At 44.7% G+C, this 24,198-nt stretch overlaps 1 protein-coding gene across 1 annotated transcript in view; it reads left to right on the plus strand.

Annotated features, from left to right (window-relative positions):
- The window catches only part of LOC140542346 (uncharacterized), a 38,333-nt gene that overhangs the window by 4,030 nt on the left and 10,105 nt on the right, over positions 1 to 24,198 (plus strand). The window contains exons 2-4 of the mRNA XM_072665297.1: positions 14,655 to 15,610; positions 19,395 to 19,446; positions 20,262 to 20,396. Of these exons, the coding sequence (XP_072521398.1) occupies positions 14,655 to 15,610; positions 19,395 to 19,446; positions 20,262 to 20,396 (1,143 nt within the window). The remainder of the gene's footprint in view (positions 1 to 14,654; positions 15,611 to 19,394; positions 19,447 to 20,261; positions 20,397 to 24,198) is intronic.

The following is a 24,198-nucleotide window of genomic DNA, read 5'->3' on the forward strand; positions in this document are numbered from 1 at the left end:
GTACCCTTCCATACCCTTCTATACCCATATTCTATATACCCATATTCTATAGCCCATATTCATACCCCTACTCATACCCATCCATACGTATATGTGGTTTCTGTCTCTGGATGACTCTCTGTTATCTAGAACATGCACTGAATCGTCAGAAGTGGTCATGAATGGCAGAATTCTTAGATTCACTAAAGGGCCTTTACTGAATATCAGTGTGAGTAGATGTTTGTGTGTGTGTGTGTGTGTGTGTGTTTGTGTGTGTGTGAGTGTGAGAGAGTGTGGAGGTACCCATCTCACATTATTACGTGCCTGAAGAGGCCTGCTTAATGCTGCCTTTGTGTTCTTTTGTATGCAGTTGATTTTTTGGAATGAGCATGAAAAATGTGCTCCATCGCCTCCGAGGAACATCATCAGAGCTTCTGTTCAGAAAGGCAGGATTACCAGAATGACGTTGTCCCACTGTAATGTTTGTTGTAGTAGCCATCCATACCCGTCTATACTAGAACATTTAAACCCATACCCACCTATACTCGCATCCACCTATACTCGCACCCACCTATACTCATACCCACCTACACTCAGACCCACCTACACTCAGACCCACCTACACTCAGACCCACCTATACTCATACCCACCTATACTCTTACCCACCTATACTCTTACCCACCTACACTCTTACCCACCTACACTCTTACCCACCTACACTCTTACCCACCTACACTCAGACCCACCTATACTCAGACCCACCTATACTCTTACCCATCTATACTAGAACATTCATACCTATACCCACCTATACTCACAGCCATCCATCCTCATAGCCATCCATACCCGTCTATACTAGAACATTTAAACCTATAACCAGACATGCCCATACCCACCTATACTCGCACCCACTTATAATCACACCCACCTATAATCACACCCACCTAAACCCATACCCACCTATACATTTACATTCATATTTACATTTATGGCGTTTAGCTGATGCTCTTATCCAGAGCGACTTACGAGGTTACTCATATTACAGAAGGCGGGCCAATGTAGTGTTAGGAGTCCAAGGACTCCTAACACCTTATTGGTGTAGCACAGGATAGTCACCCAGACTGGGAATCGAACCCCAGTCTCCCACATGGTGTGGTAGCTCACTGACAGGTAGTGGTGTTATCTTTTGCGCCACACCAACCATCACACTCACCTATACTAGAACATTCATACCCATACCCACCTATACTCATACCCACCTATACCCATACCCACCTATACCCATACCCACCTATACCCATACCCACCTATACCCATACCCACCTATACTCATACCCACCTATACTCACAGCCGTCCATCCTCACAGCCGTCCATCCTCATAGCCGTCCATCCTCATAGCCATTCGTACACAGCTATACTCATACCTACACTCTGACACGATCGTACCCTTGTGATATACCACAAACACTGTATGGACAAAAGTAATGGGACACCTGCTCATTCACTGTTTCCTCTGAAATCAAGGATATTACAAGAGTTTCTCCTGCTTCTGTTGGAGTGACTGTCTCTACTGTCCAGAGAAGACGACTTTCTACTAGATTTTGGCTGATCATGGCTGTGAGGATGTGATTGCATTCAACCACAACAAAGCTCAGGATGCAAAGCACGGTCAGGATGTTGGAATATGATCACCACCTCATCTCATCTCCAACTCTCCAACTCATCCCAAAAGTACTGGATGGAGAGAACACAGTTCCTCCACTGCTCCACAGCTCCTCAATGCTGGGGGGCTTTATACCCCTCTAGCCCACGCCTGGCATTATTAGGCAGCATGGAGCCAATAGGGTCATGATGATGATCTGCTCCAGAGAGTCCTATTCTATTGGCAGTACTTCTTCTCTACAGGGACTAGCTGTGTGTGCATTTGCACATCTGTGTCAGCAATGGGTGCAACATTAGAAGGGGTGTCCACAAATATTTGGACGAATAGTGTATAATGTTGGGATATTGTCATGTCACACACTTTGTGTGTGTGTGTGTGTGTGTGTGTGTGTGTGTGTTCTGCCACTGAATTCTCCTGCTCCTTTGTTTCTTGCCTGTGTGAGGTTTAATGGTGTTGGCTCTGCTGGTTGAATCACATACCAAATCTGTGAATAATTTCTGTAAATGAGTCAGCAGCCTACCATTGATAGCGCATTCTCACACACACACACACACACACACTCACTCTTTAAACACACCCCCAATCCGGACATACTCACATGTGGGGAAATTGCACACCAAACTATGTTAATTGGTGCAAAACCACCCATATGGACCTCAGAACCGTACTGGCCAGCACACCACATTTTTGGGAGCATTTGGGGATATGATGTTTCATCACATTTCCAGCATCACGTATCTGTGAGTGCTAAAACCCCCCTCTACACAGCGCTGTGGTCTGGAGGGCAGAACTGTGGGTACATTTTAGCTGCTAGGATTAATAATCATGGCCTTGACTTTTCCCGACACGAATTAGGTCTAAAGTTTGACTAATTCATGCTGTCGGGGGAATTCTCCACTGCAAACGTCCAGAAAAGGCCGTAAACTATGGTGAGCAGTTTCAGCCTAACATCACAGCAGTGAGTCCTAACTCAGCTTCTTCCAGTAAACCTCTGATTCAGTGCAGCTTTTACTGATCAGATCAGATCTAACTGATATTATACTAGTAATAATATCAGATCAGCAGGTTTTTCACTCTGTCTGATCCATCACAAATAAGAAAATTATATTATAGAGATCCTAAAAAATCCTAAATGCACATTACAGCTAATCACAATTACACTAGAGCTCTTTAATTAGCATTCGTACAGGTCAGAACTCTGGAATTTAGCGACATGTTGTGCACCTGGAGTTTTTACTAGCTGTAGAAATCTGGGATTACAATTTGTAGTAGTGAAAAGTATCTGTAGATCTCTATTACTGGAGCTTTTACTTAAATACTGCCAATAGAATAGGACTCTCTGGAGCAGATCAACATCATGACCCTATTGGCTCCATGCTGCCTAATAATGCCAGGCGTGGACTAGAGGGGTATAAAGCCCCCCAGCATTGAGGAGCTATGGAGCAGTGGAAGAACTGTGTTCTCTGAATGATGGTGGAGGAGCTCCATCCAGTACTTTTGAGATGAGTTCGGGATGATGAGGTGGGGTGGTGATCATCATCCAATATCCTAACTTCCCTAATTCTCTTGTTGCTGAATGCAATCAGATCCTCACAGCAATGCTCCTCCTCCAGAATCTAGTAGAAAGTCTTCTTCTCTGGACAGTAGAGACCGTTACTCCAACAGAAGCAGGATCAGCTCTTTTAATAACCTTGTTTTCAGAAGAAACAGTGAATGATCAGGTGTCCCAATACTTTTGTCCATGTAGTGTATCTAGTGTGTGTGTTATAGTGCAGAAGTGGCCTGCAGGTGTCTGGCCCGAAAATTTAGATGCAGCAGTTGAGTGGGAGATAGAGACGTACGCAGGGAGGGAGGAGTGTGTGTGTGTGTGTGTGTGTGTGTTTGACATCACAGAGCAGATATGTGATAAGTGGAGGTGGTGTGTACTGGGTAGTTTTGCAGCTGTGTGGACGAGGGTCAAGGCTTCCTCCTCTGTGTTGACGCTGAAGTGCTCTCGCCTCTTTTCCTGACACTCTTCCCACAATGCTCTGCTGTGATGAGTTATTATTAATAATTGTAATAATTGATTCATAATTAGAATAATTAATTTGAACCTTGTGATATATATGATGGGGGTGGGGCTTTGGAAATATCGCTAATGGTAGGGAATGTAATTATTTGGGGCGGGGCTTTGGATGGACTGCTAATGGTAGGGGATGTAATTCTTTGGGGGCGGGGCATTGGATGGACTGCTAATGGTAGGGGATGTAATTCTTTGGGGGCGGGGCATTGGATGGACTGCTAATGGTAGGGAATGTAATTCTTTGGGGGCGGGGCATTGGATGGACTGCTAATGGTAGGGGATGTAATTATTTGGGGCGGGGCTTTGGATGGACTGCTAATGGTAGGGAATGTAATTCTTTGGGGGCGGGGCATTGGATGGACTGCTAATGGTAGGGGATGTAATTTTTTGGGGGCGGGGCATTGGATGGACTGCTAATGGTAGGGGATGTAATTCTTTGGGGGCAGGGCTTTAAGTGGACCGCTGATGGTAGGGGATATAACTTTGTTTGGGGGCGGGGCTTTAAGTGGACCGCTGATGGTAGGGGATATAACTTTGTTTGGGGGCGGGGCTTTAAGTGGACCGCTGATGGTAGGGGATATAACTTTGTTTGGGGGCGGGGCTTTAAGGGGACTGCTGATGTTAGGGGATGTATTTATTCGGAGGCGGGGCTTTGTACTGTAATCTACTGTACTGTAATGGTATATTGCTAGTATCTGATACCCCCAGCTCACCCTGTTACTGTGCGTATTGATCACAGGTATCACCTGCAGCCTCAGAACTCGCGTCCCGTACGTCTCGCACTCAGTACAGCAGCCTCTGCTCCTCCCAGCCCTGAAGCTGCAGGAGTAGCAGGATTACCACTGTAAGAACTGGGTCAGACTCCGTTTCACCCACCGCTTCTGCTGCCGACTTTATGAATACAGCCTATTATTGGATGACATTGTGGAAGATAGCCGCTGCAACCCCTGAGAGAGCAGTCGTCTCCTTCTTGCGCTCCCGAGGCGATAGTTTGACATATATATATTTATGCGTTCAGTGATCTCTAATATACTCTAATAATACAGACAATTAAATACATAAAAAACTGTTTTAGTTGGGTCTCAGAATCTCCTGTCCAAATGCACACACAGCTTGTCTAGTCCCTGTAGAGAAGAAGTACTGCCAATAGAATAGGACTCTCTGGAGCAGATCAGCATCATGCCCCTATTGGCTCCATGCTGCCTAATAATGCCAGGCGTGGGCTAGAGGGGTATAAAGCCCCCCAGCATTGAGGAGCTGTGGAGCAGTGGAAGAACTGTGTTCTCTAGAGTGATGGTGGAGGAGCTCCATCCAGTACTTTTAGATGGGATGAGTTGGGGATGATGAGGTGGGGTGGTGCTCATCATCCAACATCCTGATCTCACTTACAATGTTGTTGCTAAATGCAATCAAATCCTCACAGCAATGTTCCTCCAAAATCTAGTAGAAAGTCTTCTTCTCTGGACAGTAGAGACAGTTACTCCAACAGAAGCAGGATCAGCTCTTTAATACCCTTGAAGAAACAGTAAATGAGCAAGTGTCCCAATACTTTAGTCCGTATAGTGTATGATGACTAATAAATGCAGTTAGCATCACACTGATTAGCAGGATATTATCTTACATTGCTGTATTAGCCTCGTAGCTCCAGTGTGAAGCTGGAAACATGTCGAGGTGAAGGGGGATCTGGGTAATTCTGATTTCCCTGTTTGTTTATGTTGTGAAATGTTCAGCAGTGCCTCGACCGCTGGATCATCTCCACTTCAGACCGGCTTCTGATCCAAGAGCCTGCAGAGCAGAGCAGAGCAGAGCAGAGCAGGCTCCCTTTCCACCACCATAAACAGCCTGCACCGCTGCCCCCTTACAGAGGCCCAAAGCCTGTTTATGGGGGACTCGCAGGGGTGTGTGTGTGTGTGTGTGTGTGTGTGTGAATGAGTAATGCCTCAGAGGCTGGAACTCTGCCTTCAAGTGGTGTCATCAGCTCATATAACATCTCTAAACCTGTTGTTGTGAAAAAGTCACGGTGGCCACAAGAGAGGAAAAAGAAGACTGAAGAGCGAGAGCGCGAGAGCGCGAGAGAGCGAGAGAGAGAGAGAGAGCGCGAGAGTGAGCGAGAGAGAGGCACAATGTTCCCAACCTGTTTTCTCATTTAATCTGGGTTGCCAGGAATTGTCCCAGTAAACGTTCCTGAGCAGGTGGTCTTGGATCTCTCTCCCGCACACAATGTGTTTATATATTTTATATGTATTTTTTATATATATATACATATATACACACACACACAGTTAGCTATATGTAATAACATAATAATAATAATAATATAATAACATTCCATATATGTATTCTATATATACGTGTAATTATCTATATGTAATAGGTCCTATATGTACTACGTATACATGCACAAGTACAAATATGTGGTAATAATAATACATCCCATATGTATTATAAAGCAAGCGCATATAAAGCATTAGATATAATAATAATATATTGTAAATGCATTTTATATATTATAATATATAATATATTTTAAAAATGTGTGTCCAAATGTTTGTGGACACCCCATCTTCTGGGGCAGTGGTGCTGAGCGGTTAGAGCTCCGGGCTATCGATAACAGGGTTGTGGGTTCGATACTCTGCAAGCTGCCACCGTTGGGCCCCTGAACAAGACCCTTCACCCTCTCTGCTCCCCGGGTGCTGGAGTTGGCTGCCCACTGCTCTGGGGGTGTGTGTGTGCTCACTGCCCCTAGTTCACTGTCTGACAATATGTGCACCTTTCCCTTACCTTTTATCTAATGAGTGTATTCAGCTACTAAAAGCTTCATTGCTGACACAGATGTGCAAATGCACATAAACAGTTTGTTCAGTCACTGTAGAGAAGTATTTTAATTGTACGATTTCTTTCTTTTCTTGGTGAAGTTTCCTGTTTGGAGAGAAGGCTTTGCTCCAGCAGTGATGGGATATATAATGTAGGCTGGGTGTTTGTTTGATGTGGAGATGAGAGGGTTGGGTATTTGGTGTAGACACCCAGAACGGTTTGGTGTAAATTTATGTTAAATTTTTCTTTAGTCTTTATTTGAATCTCCATGAAATATTAATCTGCAGTGGTTCTTTATTCTGTATCAGAATTTCAGGAGGAACGGATGAATAGAAACGCTCCAACATGACCCTGAATAATGTGTTTTTGATTTTCATTACAAAACGTTAAGAACAGTTTTGCATTTGTTTTAGAGATGCAGGATTTTTATATGAAAATAAATATATATATAAATGTGTATAAAAGTATAAAAGTATTTTTTTAAGAGAAAAGTTTATTTTTTATCTAATTAATATAATAATAAAACATTTTATATTTATTGTACAAAATACTCAAACAAACAAAACATATATAAATAGATAGTTTATAGTAATTATTTAGTCATTTCAGACTGTTTCTGTTGGTCTATTATAAAATTTAGATTACATTTATAAAAAATGAAACAGTTTATGTTCTGCAAATGCACAAAAACACACACACACACACACACACTTGCTCTCAGTTGTCACTGAGTTGTTGACCTGAGGCCTGCTGCTAGTGTGTGCTTATGGGGTGTACATGCGTACCGTACGGAGCACAGAGCTTTGTTTGTCTGCTGGTTTGGTGTTACGTGTTAGCCTTTCCCCCCAGCAGCAGCAGCTGTGTGTCCGTCTGGCCCTATTTCCTGAAACACACACTGAGTCAGCCGGCGTGTCTGTTAGCGGGACGAAGGCTCACACACACACACACACACACACACACACACACACACACACACACACACACACACACACTGTTTTCAGCTCCTTTCAGCAGCTGCTGCTGCACCGGTCATTCAGGAGAGCAGAGTCTACCGTAACAGAACCATAACAGAACCGTAACAGAACCAAAACAGAACCGAGCTGCAGAGACTTTACATGTCTTCATTTACACTGTACATCAAATCAGATTCACATCCAATCTGATCTGATCTAATCTGATACATTTCTGGGATATCGGACCCGCTCCAGCTGTATACTAGGTGGTTGCTACAGTATCCCAGATGGTTGCAATGGTGTCGCTAAGTGGTTGTTATGTTATCTTAGGTGGTTGAATGCTACATGAGTTCTTCAGTGTTGCTTGGTTGTTGCTGTAGTATTTCAGGTGGTTGCTATAGTGTTGCTTGGATGTTGCACAGTGGTTGCTAGGCAGTTGCTATGGGATCCCAGGTGGTTGCTCAGGTGTTGTGAAGTGGTTGCTGTGGTACTCTATCTGGTTGGTAGGGTGTTACTAGTGTATTTGTATGGTGGTGAGATTTGAAGGGTGCACAGACTTTTGCATCTCATTCATTCCTTTGCTGCGGGAAAAAAAACCTGTGCCTCATGAAAAAGCTGCATACAAGCCCGAATCACACGATCAGAACCAACAATCTGGAGCTGGATCGGGTCCGATATCCCAGAAACATGCAGGACGAGTTACACGACGGAATGCTGTAGTGTTGTATATTCACCATATCGCCCAGCCTCAGCACTTCAGGCCAGCCGGGTCTTATATAAACTGGTCCCGCTCCGCTCTTCATTAAAGCGCTATTTCACCAAACGCCACAGCCGGCCTTTGTTCCCCTGAGAGAGAGAGGAGGCATCTTTAGTCATTAGTGTGTGCCAGCACAGGCCAGTGATGTAACCCAGCCTGGATGTTTGGTGTTGTAAGAATGCCCCCATTTCCTACCCTGCACAGCGGCACTCAGAGCCATTCATGTGAAGTCTACCGTGCACATTACGCCGTGCCAACCAGATCGGCCGCTCCTATGGCAGAGCCACCGCAATGACCCACTTCGGGGCGAAGGGACGAAGGGGGGTGGGTCGGAGGGGCAGGTCTCTTTATAATGATATGGAGAAGAATGGCGCTTTTTAAAGAGCTCCTGTCATAGAAAACAGTACAGCGGCTTTCAAAAGTATCCACACCCCTTGAACCCATTTTGACACCTTACTGCCACAAACGTTGATGTATTTGATTGAGATTTGAAGAGTGACTCTGGTCTACAAAGCAAAGACCAGACTTGATGGCGATGGTCAAAAGCCGATCTGCACCAAGAGCCCTTCCAGCTTCAAGTACGGCTCGGCTCGACCCGCCATCCTTTAAGATCCACGGAAGACGAGCGTCCAGACTTTTTACTGTCCTGCACCAAAGTGGAGGAACGAGCTTCCCCTGGGTGTCCGAACAGCAGAGTCCAACGCTCACTGTCCTCAAACCCAGACTGAAGACCCTCCTCTTCTGAGAGGGCTCAGGTGAAGAGATGAGTATTATGGTCTCCATATTGTCTCATCTGACCACAGGCTTGACCTTCATGGCTGGTGAACTGCAAACTTCTGGCACTTCTTCCATAAAGGCCAGATTTGTGGTGTGGACAGCTCCTAGTCAGACAGATTCTCCCACCTGAGCTGAGGAGTTCTGCAGCTCCTCCAGAGTGACCATGGGCCTCTTGGCTCCTTGCTCGATCTGTCAGTCTGGGTGGACGGTCATGTCATGGTAGGTTTGCGGTTATAGAATAGGGGGATTGAACAGCGCTCCTTGGGATGCTCAAAGCTTGGGGTATGTTTTTATAACCTAGGTCTTCAGGATGCTGTTTGTTCACTAGTGTTCTCTAACGAACCACTGAGGCCTTTACATATATTTATACTGAGACTGTATTACACACAGCTGGACTCCAATTAACCAATTAAGCGACTTCTGAAGGCAATTGATTGCACTGAAGTATTGGGACAAAAGTATTGGGACACCTGCTCGTTCACTGTTTCTTCTGAAATTTATTAAGAGTTGATCCTGCTTCTGTTGAAGTGACAGTCTCTACTGTCCAGAGAAGAAGACTTTCTACTAGATATTGGAAGAATACTGCTGTGAGGATTTGATTGCATTCAGTAACCAGAGTGTCAGTGAGGTCAGGATGTTGGATGGATGATCACCACCCCACCTCATCATCCCCAATACCCCCACTCATCCCATCTAGAAGTACTGGATGGAGCTCCACCACCATCATTCCAGAGAACACAGTTCTTCCACTGCTCCACAGCTCCTCAATGCTGGGGGGCTTTATACCCCTCTAGCCCACGTCTGCATTATTAGGAAGCATGGAGCCAATAGGGTCATGATGTTGATCTGCTGCAGAAAGTCCTATTCTATTGGCAGTACTTCTTCTCTACAGGGACTAGACAAGCTGTGTGTGTGCATTTGCACATCTGTGTCAGCAATGGGTGCAGCTTAAAGCAGCTGAATGAGTTCATTAGAAGGTGTTAGCAGGACTGAACTCTCGGGTTGACCCGCTGCTCAGCTAACTGAGAGAGATCCCCCGGTGAAAAATCCCCCAGCTGGTAGAAGCAGAGTGTACTGAGGGTTCATGTGACACCACAGCAGTAATTGCAGGAATGACACATGAGCTGGCCGAATGCTGTGTGTGTGTGTGTGTGTGTGTGTGTGTGTGTGTGTGTGTGTGTGTGTGTGTGTGTGTGAGAGAGAGAGAGAGAGAGAGGGAGTAAAGCTGATTTCAGGTTTGCCTGAGTGAGAGCTGTTGAGCAATCCACTACAACAAGAGCTTCAACAACAGCCCGACCCGAGAGGCGAGAAAAGGGTTCATACTTACGACCTCTGCCTCAAATCTGGACACGCTATTAACCAGCCTTTTACCTTAGTGTAGTTAAACATACATCAGCCATAACATTAGTACCACTGCAGCTGAAGTGAAGAACACTGATGATCTGGGTCCAGTGGGTCCTGTCTGTCGAGGGGTGGATCTACATATAAGGCAGTGAGTGAAAAAAGAACAATGGTTAGAATCTGAGACACTTTGATAAGAACCAGAAAGTGATGTTCTAGATAAACGGCTGGGTCAGAACATCTCCAGAACATCAGGTATCAGGTTTTGTGGGGGGTTCCTGCAGTTTTCAGTGGTCAGTACCTACCAAAAGTGCTCCAATGAAGGACAACCAGGGAACTGGCTACAGGGTCATGGGCACCCAAGACTCATTGATGTTCATTGTGACCCCACCCACCTCACAACTTACAGGATATGTTATAAAATCTCTCTCTCTCTCTCTCTCTCTCTCTCTCTCTCTGCTGAAACAGTAATAAGGGGTGGGTTTGAGTTCAGATCAGACGGTCTTTATTTTGGGGTGATCTGTGTTATCCCCGTCTTTCTTTCAGCCCTGAATAAAAAGCACATCTCAGTTGTTGCCACTTAAAGCAGATCGTCTGAGGAATGCCTTTGATGATGGAGTGCAGATGGAGGAGAGCGGAGCTCGGCTGCTTCTGCTTCTCTGCATTTGTTTTCCTCGAACTGGAGAACCTTCCTTTTTCCTACTCCCTCTCTCTCTCTCTCTCTCTCTCTCTCTCTCTCTCTCTCTCTATGTCTCTCTCTCTCTATGTCTCTCTCTCCCTCTCGTCTCAGTAGCTTTACAGTTTCATTCCAGGTTGATGGAGTTGCTCGGGGCGAGGCTTGTTACCTGTCTGGCAGCGTGTGGGTCTCGCAGGGTTGTTATTTTTCCCTACAGTCCAGAACCAGGGCCAAAAAGGAAACCCAATAAACAAGCAGGCCCCTGCAAAGGTCTGGTTGGGAGCGTTCCTCGCCTCGATTCCCATCTGCCTCCGATTATCTCGACGTCCCCTCCATCCTGAGCACCTGGGAAATATTACAGGCCGAGCGTTTGAAGAAATACCTCCCCACGGTTAGCCAAGCAGACGGAGCGGACGGCTTCGGTGCGCGCCGGCCGAAGCAGGAGGGTTGAATAGTTCAGGTTTGGGAGCGGCAGACCAAAGATGATTCCACAAACAGTAGCAGCAGTAGCGGTTTGTTTGCCGGTGGTGTCTGAGTGACCTTAATGCCATCTGCTGTTGTTTTGGGTGAAGTCACGTCGATGCTGATCTGAAAAACCTGAAAGTCCCTATGCTGCTCTCGCTCGCTGTAAAACACCCAGTGAAGTCTGGAGCAGCTGCTCGAAGGTGATGTAGGGTCGGGATACTTGAATTACTCTCAGGACACCCGAGACCAAAGCTGAAGAACTTGAAACACAATTAGGCCTGATTTAAAGCCTAGAGCCTAGAGTGTTAAACTGTGGGTCTCTCAGTCTGGAAAATGAGGGTTCGGTAGATGGAAGTGAGAAACTGTAAACCTCAAACACTGCTGCTGGGGGGCAATTCCAAAACCCCAAAACTGTTACATCACAGTCTAAAGACGTTTTCTCACATCCGTGAAGAATAGCTCACATCCATGTCATACAGCTTGTTACATGTTGCGCATTATAAATGGCTCTTTACCATGACTCGTTACCCATGACTCGTTACCCATGACTCGTTACCCAGGACTCGTTACCCAGGACTCGTTACCCAGGACTCATTACCCATGACATTATCTATGTCTCTTTACCCTTGACTTATTACCTATAACCCGTTACCCATAACTCATTACCCATGACATTACCTATGTCTTGTTACCTATGGCGTGTTACCCATGACTTTTGGCCCGTGGCTCGATATCCGTAACTCTTGGTTTGTTACTTGTGGTTGTTACTTTTTAGGAGCTGTTGTTTGGTTCTAGGTTACTGGCGAGTTAGGTGGACCGATTTTTCAGAGATGAGTTCAGAGTACCATTATCGGGAGGTGCTTTCACTTCTAGAGTTCATCTCACTCAGTCAGTCACACTGAGAGATCAGAACTAACTGTGATATACTAGAGCTATCAGAGCCCAGTTTCCCAAAAGCATCTTACTGTTAAGATCATCTTGACTGGTCGAGAGAAAGAAAGTGTTCAGTGTGTTGCTTACTCAACCTTTTAAGAATCAGCTTTGGGCTATGATGTTTTTGGGAAACCCAGCCCTGATTAGCTCATTAATACTGAAATAGTTGAACGATCAGCTGATTTTAAAGACCGTTAGTGGAGTCTGCTCACAGGGCTTACATTTTACACAGACAGTTAAATGTCCTCCCTACATTTTTGGTGAGCACACATCTGATCTTGTTTGTTGAAGTGTAAACACACAATCTGATCTTTTTCAAACTGGACCACACTGGCAGGGATTTCGGTAAAGGCCCACAAATTGTTTGTCTAAATAGACCGGCCTGGTTGCACAACTTAAGTCTTAGAGTTTCTAAGATGTAGAAAAGCTGTATCCTCATCATGTGGGTTTTTATACTAAAAGGAATCCTTTGAGCTTGGCAGAACCTGTAGAAATAGTTTTATTTATCTTGTTTTGCTGCATTGCTTAAATGTAAAGACCTGGTTAAGTCATTTATTGTGCATGTGTAATGAATTATTATTATTAATATAATAATAATAATATATATTATAATAATAATAATATATAATCATTGCATTTCATTTGCAGTCTGGCATTTAAGGTGAAACATAGCAGGAAAAAGCACTGTTTCATCATGTACTGGTCAATTTTGAGATTTTGCATTCATACAGCCAGACATTCACTGTGCAGTTTTAGCCCATTCAAAGCATGTTTTGGTCGTAAACAACGACCAAAACATGAATCTCTTTTCCAGAGTTTAACTTGATCGGCCGATATATGATATGCAGTATGAGAGGGGAAGCGATGCCCAATCAACCCAAACAAGCTCCGTCTGACATTTTAGACATTTTACTCTTCTCACAGTCTGAGCAGCCTCGGAACAGTTTTTTTTTTCCCCGAAAGCTGCTCATTGTAGATTGCACTAGTAATAGACAGCTACACAGTTACACATACTGAAATTAATTAATTAATTAGGCAAAATCCATCTGTGAGTCACAGAATACACACATGCACAGTCCAGTCATAGCTTGCCTGGAGGGGTCCCCTCTTTTTTCAAGGAACTTTAGCACACAGTATGGCGCAAGTTGAGAAAGCTATGTGATGTCTTAAAAGCTTTGATATACAGGGCATGATGCACATATTTTGCTGAACTGAAGGCGTGTATGTGGAAGGTTGTTACAAAGAAAATTGTGCATAAGTCATTCATAGCCTTCAGAGATGTTAGAGATGTGTTTATGCCTAAAACATGGCTAAAGTGTTTTTTATGGCTGATGACAGTATTTTCTGATTTATGGAGTGATGACCAAAGGTTTTAATAGATCTCTCTGCTTGTGATATGTTCAAACATGGCCAAACGTTCTTATGAGTCCCCTTCAGCCATGCCTCCGGATCCTCCACCTTCTGAACTGATATCTGGACCTCAACCACCTGGAGACAAGGCCCAGAATTCTGTATTTCCTCAGGCTTTTGTGGCTCCAGCCGTCCATCCAGCTGTCAGCTAGTTTTCAGTTCTGATTCTGAGATGAGATTTGTTGACCGCATTTTCGAAGTATTTTTGAAGTGATAAACCGAGAGATCCAAAATGAAACCCTTTGATTGTAATTTGTCAGCAAACAAAACAAGAATTTTGAACCTGATTTCTGTTGTTGAAGTTGAATGTTGTCACAAAGCAGCTTTATCTGGGTCTGAGCCTCATTTTGAGCAAGCTAGTGGCAACAGTGGCAAGAAAAAACTCCCTTGGTTCGAGAAGATGAAACCTTCCTCTATGCTTAATGATAAAATGTCATTATTTCTAACACAAATAATGAGTGTCTTAACTAAGTAATCAGCTGAAGAAGATTCATGATGATCAGAAAATTGTTTGTACCCTATTGACGTATTGTGGATCGCCTTGAATTTAAGTATAAAGGACTGCTTTTCTTCCCATAAAACAAAATTTAATTAAAATCATAAAAACCCAATTCTCTTCCAGCTACAACCACAAATGTGGAGTGGTTTGAAAGTTTAGAATCTGGACTTTATCACAGAGTTTCTCCCTTTGTTTTGGAGAAACCACAAGTCAGAAATCGTTTATATGAAATTTCAGCATGAATATCATGAACAATAACTAGGACATCTCAGGATTGTTCTAAGAGTCACCACATGTTGTTCTTTTCTGTTTGCTCTTCCTAGGTGTACTTTGAATGTGGAGCCAAAGTGGACGTTGTGGATGTACAGGGCCTCATACTGTCCCCTGGTTTCCCCTATAACTACTCCTCCGGCACCCACTGCGTCTGGCAGTTCTTTGTTCCTGCTGGCCACCAGCTTACCATGGAGATGTTTGATTTTGACGTTTTTGAGAGTCACAGCAGTCCGGAAAGAAACCCAACCGCGTCTATGTCACTTCTGGAAGAGGAGGAAGATGAAGAAAGCCTCAACCCATCCATGGGCTTATTGCTTTCCAAAGCTAGCCTAGCCACAAGTCACAACATGGCAAAAGAGCCCCAGCAGTCGGTGCAGAACGATGAGGTCAAGCAGGTAGTTGTCCAAGAGGAGTCCAATAAGATGGAGATGGCTAAAGTCTCCAACTCCGCCAAACGTTCTCATGAGTCCCCTTCAGCCATGCCTCCAGATCCTCCACCTTCTGAACTGATACCTGGACCTCAACCACCTGGAGACAAGGCCCAGAACTCTGCATCTCCTCAGGCTTTAAGATCAGCCAGTGAACCCAAAAGCAGAGTGGCCCACATGCTTCCTGCCACTCCTACAGCCACTGGCAAAGAAGAAGCCATGAGTCCAGAAACCCAACAGCCAGTGGTGGACGCTTGCCCTCATGATGTCCTCTACATTTCAGACCTGATCACCTTCTCCTCACGCTTTTGTGGCTCCAACCGTCCCTCCAGCAGTCAGCTAGTTTTCGGTTCTGACTCTGAGATGGTAGAAGTGATCATGGAGCTGATCACCACCACCCATTGGGGCCGGGGGTTCGTCTTGCTCTTTCGGTACCACAACAACACGCAGGTGGCTACAACTGGAGGACAGCGGTCAATGGCGGCCTCCAGTGGCACAGTGGATGTGCTGCTAGCAGTCGTTAGCGGAGCTGCTTTCTTCGCCCTGGCCCTTGTCAGTGTTCTCTGCATAATTCTGAGGTACGAAGGTTTCGGGGTTGAAGTTGGAGTGTCTTCCAGATGCCTATTCCACCTTTCTATTCCACCTTAAGTGGTGCAGCACCTCTGGTACCACCATTTAAGGCGAAGTAGAAATCTGCGTAAGAAGCCAACTTTAGCCTCGGCTTTATCGTTTTAGACCAATCGCGTGATTCTGAGGTTGTGGGTCAGAGTGTCAGGGTACAGGTTAGTGGATATGAAGCCAAATAATAGGCCTGGCGACCAGTAAGTCCCTCTGTCTTCTTAATGGGCAATGACCGTTGCAGCTGGCCCCCCTGTTTAATACCCCTGTGGCGCTTTTTCCTGTAGCTGTTGATGGCTAATGTGATTGAACGCTGGTCAGCCAGCATTACCCTATGCTGGTAAGAAAGCTGGTTCGGCTGGTCATACTGGTTGACTAGTTTGTTTAAGCTGGTGACCAGCTTGACTCTGCTGGTCCACTAGGTTGACCAGCTTAACCAAACTGGTTAACTGGGTTGACTAACAGGACCACAAGCTGGTTCACCCATGTGATCATGATGGTCCACCAGCAGCAATGTGATGGTCATGCTGGTCAACCAGTGTGGTCATGATGGTCCACTAGCTTAATTGTGCTGATCGTCCATTGTGGTCGGTCATACTGGTGAACCAACTAACTCTGCTAACTGTCCATCTGTGTGCTGTTGAGTGAATGGCTAGACTTCTTCCCCCTTGATTTGGGAGTCAAAAACACAGCACCACCTAGTGTCTCGGAGCAGTGACTGTTCATAGTCTGATATCAGGACTCAGCAAGTGAGCGGTGAACCTGGAGTACTCTAGCAACCACTTAGCAACACAATAGCAACCACTTAGCAACACCATAGCAACCACCTGAGATACCATAGCAACCACTTATCAACATCATAGCGAACATTGTTATTTTTATTGTTGCTGTGTTTTTGCCCCCATTACTCAGTCGTCCATTGGCTTCACGACATCAGCTGACCTCGCCGCGGCGCCTCCAGTTGCCTCTTCAGTTGGTGTTTGTTCAGCTGGACTCTTTCTTTTGTTGTAGGCAAATTAGATCGTGTTTCTTCTCCCTCGGCGGCGCTGCTTTGATGTGAAAACCTGCTATTCATACCTGAGCTGGTTCAAGATGCCGCTGCTGGCAGTAAATCTAGGCCACAAAAGAGAGAAAACCAGACGCATAATAGAGAGAAGCAAAGAAACAGACATGGTGGGAGGAGAAAGAGGGGTCTGTTGATGGACTCATTTAGTGGATCAAGTGCTTCGACATGTGAAAGAACCCGATTCCGCAGGTTCTTCATTGTCAGGGCTGCAGTGTAGGGCTTGTAGGACCTGTAATCAGACTGTAACTGAATCTGGTTAACATGCTGTTAAGCTGCAGATTAGCCAGATCAGTTACTCTCCTTTGTTGAGGTTCAGCATCACCTTCACCTCACAACCAGTTTCACCCGCTGTGGATCGGACCCGGCTATCACTGCTTTCATAGATCCCAGACAGACAGACAGACAGACAGACAGATGGACATAAACCGAGACAGACAGACAGACAGACAGACAGAAAGATGGACAGAAACCGAGACAGACAGACACATTTTTATTATATATTATATATATTTTATTATATTTTTATTTTCTGCCTATTTCTCCTCATCTGCGTTTATTCAAGATCTGATAACCATGCTTCTTGTCTGTCTGTCTATCTGTCTGTCTATCTATCTTTCTGTCTGTCTGTCTGTCTGTATTTCTGTCTGTCTGTCTTTTTGTCTATCTATCTTTCTGTCTGTCTGTCTGTCTGTCTGTCTATCGTTCTGTCTGTTAGTCTGTCTGTATTTCTGTCTGTTAGTCTTTCTGTCTGTCTTTTTGTCTTTCTTTCTTTCTTTCGGTCTGTGTGTCTGTCTGTCGTTTTGTCTATCTATCTTTCTGTCTGTCTGTCGTTCTGTCTGTTAGTCTTTCTGTCTGTCTTTTTGTCTTTCTTTCGGTCTGTGTGTCTGTCTGTCTGTCGTTTTGGCTGTATGTCTGTCTGTCGTTTTGTCTATCTATCTTTCTGTCTGTCTGTCGTTCTGTCTGTTAGACTTTCTGTATTTCTGTTTGTGGGTATTTCTTTCTGTCTGTCTGTTAATCTTTGTCTGTCTTTCTGTCTGTCTTTCTCTCTGTCTGTCTGTCTAATAGTCTGTGTCTGTCTGTCTACCAGCCTGTCTGTCTGTCTGTGTATCTGTTTGACTGTCTGTCTATTCACACTCTTAAATTAAAAAAGGTTCTACTAAAAAATGGTTCTCTGAGTAGCAATTGTGGAACCCTTTTCTGTGCTATAAAGAACTATTTTAAAAAGGTGATAAAAGAACCGTCTATAAGACACTGAACTTCTAGAACATTAGAAGAACCATTAAACCATTAGAGAACTATTATAAAGATCTATTGATCTTTCCTTTGATTTGTTATAGTTCTATTTAAAACCTTTGCCTTTACTGTCAAACCTGTTTATCGCATATCTGTCTGTCTGTCTGAGGGTTCTGTATAGTACTGAAGAGTTCTTTGACTCTTAACAGTAGTGGAACCCATTGTGGTGCTAGATAAAGTGATTTAGAAGATAATGTAAAGAAACATTTAGCCAGGTAAAACAAACCCAAAATGGTCAAAATGGTTCCACCTAGAAACATCACCCTTACGAAAGACCCCTGGTGGGTCTGTCTGCCTGTCTGTCTGTCTGCCTGTCTGTCTGTCGGTGTTGTGTATCAGGTCAGGTTTAGGGGGTATTGGTGGTATAATCAGTCTTGAATCTCGGCAGATTCTCTGAGTGTGTGTGTGTGTGTGTGTGTGTGAGTGTGTTTATGAGGAGTTTTCTGGCTGTGTGTGAGTGTGGGTAAGTGTGAGTGAGGGGTTTTCTGAGTGTGTGTGTGTGTGTGTGTGTGTGTGTGAGTGTGTGCGAGTGTTTATGAGGAGTTTTCTGGCTGTGTGTGTATGTGTATGTAAGTGTGTGTGTGTATGTGTGTGTGTGTGTGTGAGTGTGTGTTTATGAGGAGTTTTCTGGCTGTGTGAGTGTGTGTGAGTGTGTGTGAGTGTGTGTGAGTGTGTGCGAGTGTGTGTGTGTGTTTATGAGGAGTTTTCTGGCTGTGTGAGTGTGTATGTGTGAGTGTGTGTTTATGAGGAGTTTTCTGGCTGTGTGTATGTGTATGTAAGTGTGTGTGTGTATGTGTGTGTGTGTGAGTGTGTGTTTATGAGGAGTTTTCTGGCTGTGTGTGTATGTGTATGTAAGTGTATGTGTATGTGTGTGTATGTGAGTGTGTGTGTTTATGAGGAGTTTTCTGGCTGTGTGTGTGTGTGTGTGTGTGTGTGTGTGTGTGTGTGTGTGTGTGTGTGTGTGTTCTCTCTGGGCTTCAGTCTGAGGCTCGTTGTGTTTCTGCAGAATTAAGGCTGGATTCTGAGGAACAGAGCGGACGTTCGCCTCCACAGGGAGCCGTGCTGGGGCTGCAGGTCAGGCCCGGTGTTCTGGGTTTAACTGCACCTCTGAGGACTGGTCTTCTGTTCACTGGGCTCATGCAGTTCTGTCTGGTTTTACTGGAGAGTTCTGGGATCAGTTTGCTCAGTGCCTGACTCGGGACAGTGATTTAGCTGGAAGAAATGTAGCATTAGCAGCAGCGTTCGATTCCTAGCAACTGCGGTCGACATGGCAATAAGGGGCGTGAACTCTGTGAACTAGAGGAGAGCGGAGTGAGGCAGTGAGCTGACGCTGAGCTGACGCTGAGCTGACCTGCTCTGAGGTCCTGCTGTTCTTTTCTCCCCAGACCTAAACTGTGTGCTAAAGGATCCAACACCACGTCCTCCATCAACTCTGAGGTAAACAGAGAGTTCCAGAGGCTGAGGGTAGATAATAACGTCACATCTGCCCGTCTGTCTGTCTACCTGTCTGTCTGTCTGTCTGCCCGTCTGTCTGTCTATCTATCTATCTATCTATCTATCTATCTATATCTATAGTTTATCTGTTTATATATCTATTTATCTATCTACCTGTCTATCTGCCCGTCTGTCTGCCCATCTGTCTGTCTGTCTGTCTACCTGTCTATCTATCTGTCTGTCTGTCTATCTACCTGTCTGTCTGACTCTGACTGTCTATCTACCTGTCTGTCTGTCTATCTCTGTCTATCTACCTGTCTGTCTGTCTGCCCATCTGTCTCTCTGTGTCTGTCGATATGTTTATCTATCTGTCTATCTGTCTATTTATCTATCTACCTGTCTATCTGTCTGTCTGTCTGCCCAACTGTCTGTCTGTTTATCTGTTTATATATCTATTTATCTATCTACCTGTCTGTCTGTCTGCCCACCAGTCTGTCTGTTTATCTGTTTATATATCTATTTATCTATCTACCTGTCTATCTGTCTGTCTGTCTGCCCATCTGTCTGTCTGTTTATCTGTTTATATATCTATTTATCTATCTACCTGTCTATCTGTCTGCCTGTCTATATCTCTGTCTGTCTGTCTATCTGTCTGTCTGTCTCCCTTAAAGGTATATTTTAATGCTGAATGTAGTGTTTTTGCTTTCTGAATTCTACACCGGAGCTTCGAGGCTAATGTAGCTAACATGTAGCATAGCTAAGACAGTTATTAGCATAGTTAGTGGAGTTATTAGCATAGGTGTCGTAATGTGTTGCAGGTTCCAGAAGGGGCGCCAAACTCAGGTGCTGATGGCAGTGAACTGCAACTAGTGGCTCCAAATCACACTGAGCAACAGCTGGTTCCTGACCATGACCCCAGCGTCGCCCTACATCACACAGGTACTGCGCTCACTGTATCCGCCTCTGCAGCGCCGATGCTCTGATTGACCTCAGGGTTTATTAACCTCTCTGCATCAATTTGAGACCTGAGATCTGATCTGAGATCTGATCTTCATTTGATCACTAAAACCAGACAAATAGAACCCAAATGAACAGGTTACACAGAATCTCTGTAGGTTTTACATTCGTTTAGCTAAATTATCCAACATTAGATATCTTTTTCTGAAAGGGTTTGTGAACCTTTAGGAATGTAAGTCTTATTTAAGTCTGGTGTTTCAGTCAGGTGTGGGTTTAGCAGCCTCACATGTTTCAAGGAGATAAACCTGAGTCTCCTCTGTTGAAGTCTGGTCTGGTCTGGTCACAGGCTTATGGGAATGTGAGCTGCATTATATTTAATTATGAGAAGTCACAAAGAACCGCAGGGGAACATCTCAGAACCTACAGACCTTTCTTGCACTGAGTAATGTCCGTGTTCATGACTCCACCATCAGGCAAACCCTGTTTGAGAATAGTGTGCATGGCAGGATAGTCCAGAAAGACCCTACTGCCCATCTGAAGTTTGCTCAAACCTACGTAGATAAGCCAGAGGCCTGGTGGAAGAATGTTCTGTGGTCAGATGAATCCAAGTGTGAAACTACAGGAAAGGTCAAAGTAAACCCCTGCACCTCATAACTGGGGTCACACGAAGGGCCCAGCCCATTCCCTTCACCCATACTCTACTCCAGCTCTTCACAGGGGTCGTCAGGTAGAACCACACTGGCCTCCCTGGTGGCTAAGGCCCTACCTAGCCCCTCTGGCTTCATTGATGCATTGCTGCTCAGTGCCACCAGTTCCATGTGGGCTCCACTCACACTACCACAACAACAATCGTACAACACGATACACACGTAACTCCACACTGGCCTCCCTGGTGGCTATGGCCGGACCTATCCCCACGGTCACTGTTGATGCAGCTCAGTGCCTCCAGTATTAGCTTTAACAAGCCTAATTCACTGTATGCAAACCTGTCCTTCCCCACCCAACCTCAGCCCTTCTTATCCACAAGCATTGCGGTTTTACTGCAATGCATTGTGGGACCTGTAGTCTAAGGCCAGTTTAATACATCTGCCAACATCTTCCAAGCTTGTGCATCAGCCCATTTAACAATGTACCCTGCCCTCGTTCTCTGTTACACTGCCCCTCATCAGGGCCGGCCTAAGCACCTTTTATGGGGCCCTAAGCAGATTTCATTTGAGGCCCCTCATACCACCACCTCAGCACCAGCTGCTTCATTCCATAGGGAGAGAGATTTTGCACAATACGCTGAAGCACCAGGCCTTTATCCACCACCCAAGCAGTGCATTTTATCTGCATTTGCCCAACAATGGCAGCAGCAGCCAACAGCAGGAATTGATTAACCTAGTATCGACTATGAAAATAAATTTATATAAAAAGTAGTTACCTGTGTAATACCATTTCATTTTATTATTCAATGTTATTTTTTAAATATATTTTTTATAATGATATCTTGCCGCTCTTGGGAGCCCCCTGGTGGTGGTGGGGCCCTAAGTGGCGTTATTAAAGTATGCTCTACCCATTATGTACATGTCTAATTGCCCTGCTGCCATCAATAATTGTTGATCATATTGTTGACCTCTAAAATAGAAACGTTGATTGAGTGATCGGTCTCAGTTTAACAATTAAACATGGGGGTGGTAGTATCTTGCTGTAAGGCCACATTAGTGCCTCTGGTGCAATATGGACTGCCATTATTGCATAGCTGTTCATGCGACTGTTTACCTGCATGGACTTTCACAGTTCACTCACATTTTAATCGTTTATGGCTTGAGGTCACATTTGCCACAGCTCTTAATCTCTGAATTGACTGTTGTTTTGATTATCTTGTTCTGGGAATTGTTGTGCTGTCCGGTGTCGGCTGGAGGAGGATGGGTCCCCTCTTTTTTTTTGTAGTTTTTCTTGCCACTGTTGCCCTTGGCTTGCTCAGAAGAGGCACTGACCCGGATCTCTGTTGTGAAAAGTGCTATAAAAATAAATCTTAACTGAATTGAGTTAAATTCTACAGGAGACCATCATGGTATCTGTCTGTGAACTGAAGCTTAACTGTAACTGGATCATGCAGCAAGACAATGACCCTGAACACACCAGTAAGTCTACATAGAAATGGTTAAAGCAGTATGTCAAAACCCAGATCTTAACCAGTAGAAATGTTGTGGAAGGACCTAAAAAGAGCAGTTCATGTAGGAAAGCCCCCCAACATCACTGTAAGAAAGGAACCAGCAAGAATTCCTCCAACCCCATGCAGGATGTATTACCAGGGTCACTCCAGGTTTTCGGAGAAAGGTCGTTAATGTTGGATCGTTCACTAGGTTCTGTTTGTGAAGATCTGGTTGAAATGAGCTCCAGATTTGGTCCCCTGCTCGAAACGGGCTGCAGTCGGTTTCTACACAGCTATGTAGACCACAGCAGGATGTGTGATTTAATGATTATTGATAAACTGCTTGGAATACTTGGCCTGGCTCGTATGTAATCTATTATGAATGGAAACATTATGGTCTGTCCTCAACAATCCACTTTTTGTCATTCCAGCGTTGAGCGCTGGCCTTGTCACTGTTATTTACTCAGAAACACCCGCTGTGCTGAATTATTGGACAGCAGTGCAGATTCACTCTTACAGCCGGAACTCGCCGGTCAGAACCCCTGCAGACCCGGAGGCATTATGCAGAAATCAGCTCTGAAGCCAATTATATCCACATCCTGCATGATCCCACAGTCAGATCTGACCCTGCAATTGTACACAAGACTTACAGCTTTTATAACGGACACACGGTTTCCACGTAGCAACGTATTTGGCCTTCGAATGCAGCCATGATGAAAACACCCAACTAACCAAATAAGGTTCCACAGCAACTAATTGTCAGCACCTGAGAAACCACCTGGGATACCATAGCAACTGTCTAGCAAGCACAAAGCAACGACTTATGAACACCATAACAACTGAAAGAAATACAGTGGAAACCACTTAGCAACACCATAGCAACCACCTGTGATATACCATAGCAACCACTTAACAACACCATAGCATCTCCACCTAGGATACAATCTCAATCACTTAGCAATACCATAGCAATGACCTAGCAACACCATAGCAACCACTTGACAACACCATAGCATCTCCACTTAGGATACAATCTCAATCACTTAGCAACACTATAGTAACCACTTGACAACACCATAGCATCTCCACTTAGGATACAATCTCAATCACTTAGCAACACTATAGTAACCACTTAACAACACCATAGCAACCACTTAACAAGAAGTCAAGTCAAGTCAAATTTATTTGTAGAGCTTTTTACAACTGTTGTCGTCACAAAGCAGCTTTACATAATTAGTAATTAGTAAAAGACAGAGACATAACGTAAGACATGAAGACACCATAGCATCTCCACCTAGGATACAATCTCAATCACTTAGCAACACCATAGCAACCACTTAGCAACAGCGTAGCAGATGCCTGAAAAATTGCTTTGCCAGAAGAAAATGTCTAATGGGTGTGCAGCACTCCATGCCAGGTCAGGGTAAGGGTCAGTTCTGAAGCAACATCTGTCCAAATGTTTGTAGACACCCCTTCTAATAAATGCATTCAGCTTGTCTAGTCCCCGTAGAGAAGAAGTACTGCCAATAGAATAGGACTCCCTGGAGCAGATCAACATCATGACCCTATTGGCTCCATGCTGCCTAATAATGCCAGGCGTGGGCTAGAGGGGTATAAAGCCCCCCAGCATTGAGGAGCTGTGGAGCAGTGGAAGAGCTGTG

Source organism: Salminus brasiliensis, chromosome 20 (genome assembly GCF_030463535.1).
Source record: "Salminus brasiliensis chromosome 20, fSalBra1.hap2, whole genome shotgun sequence".
Classification (NCBI taxonomy): Eukaryota; Metazoa; Chordata; class Actinopteri; order Characiformes; family Bryconidae; genus Salminus; species Salminus brasiliensis.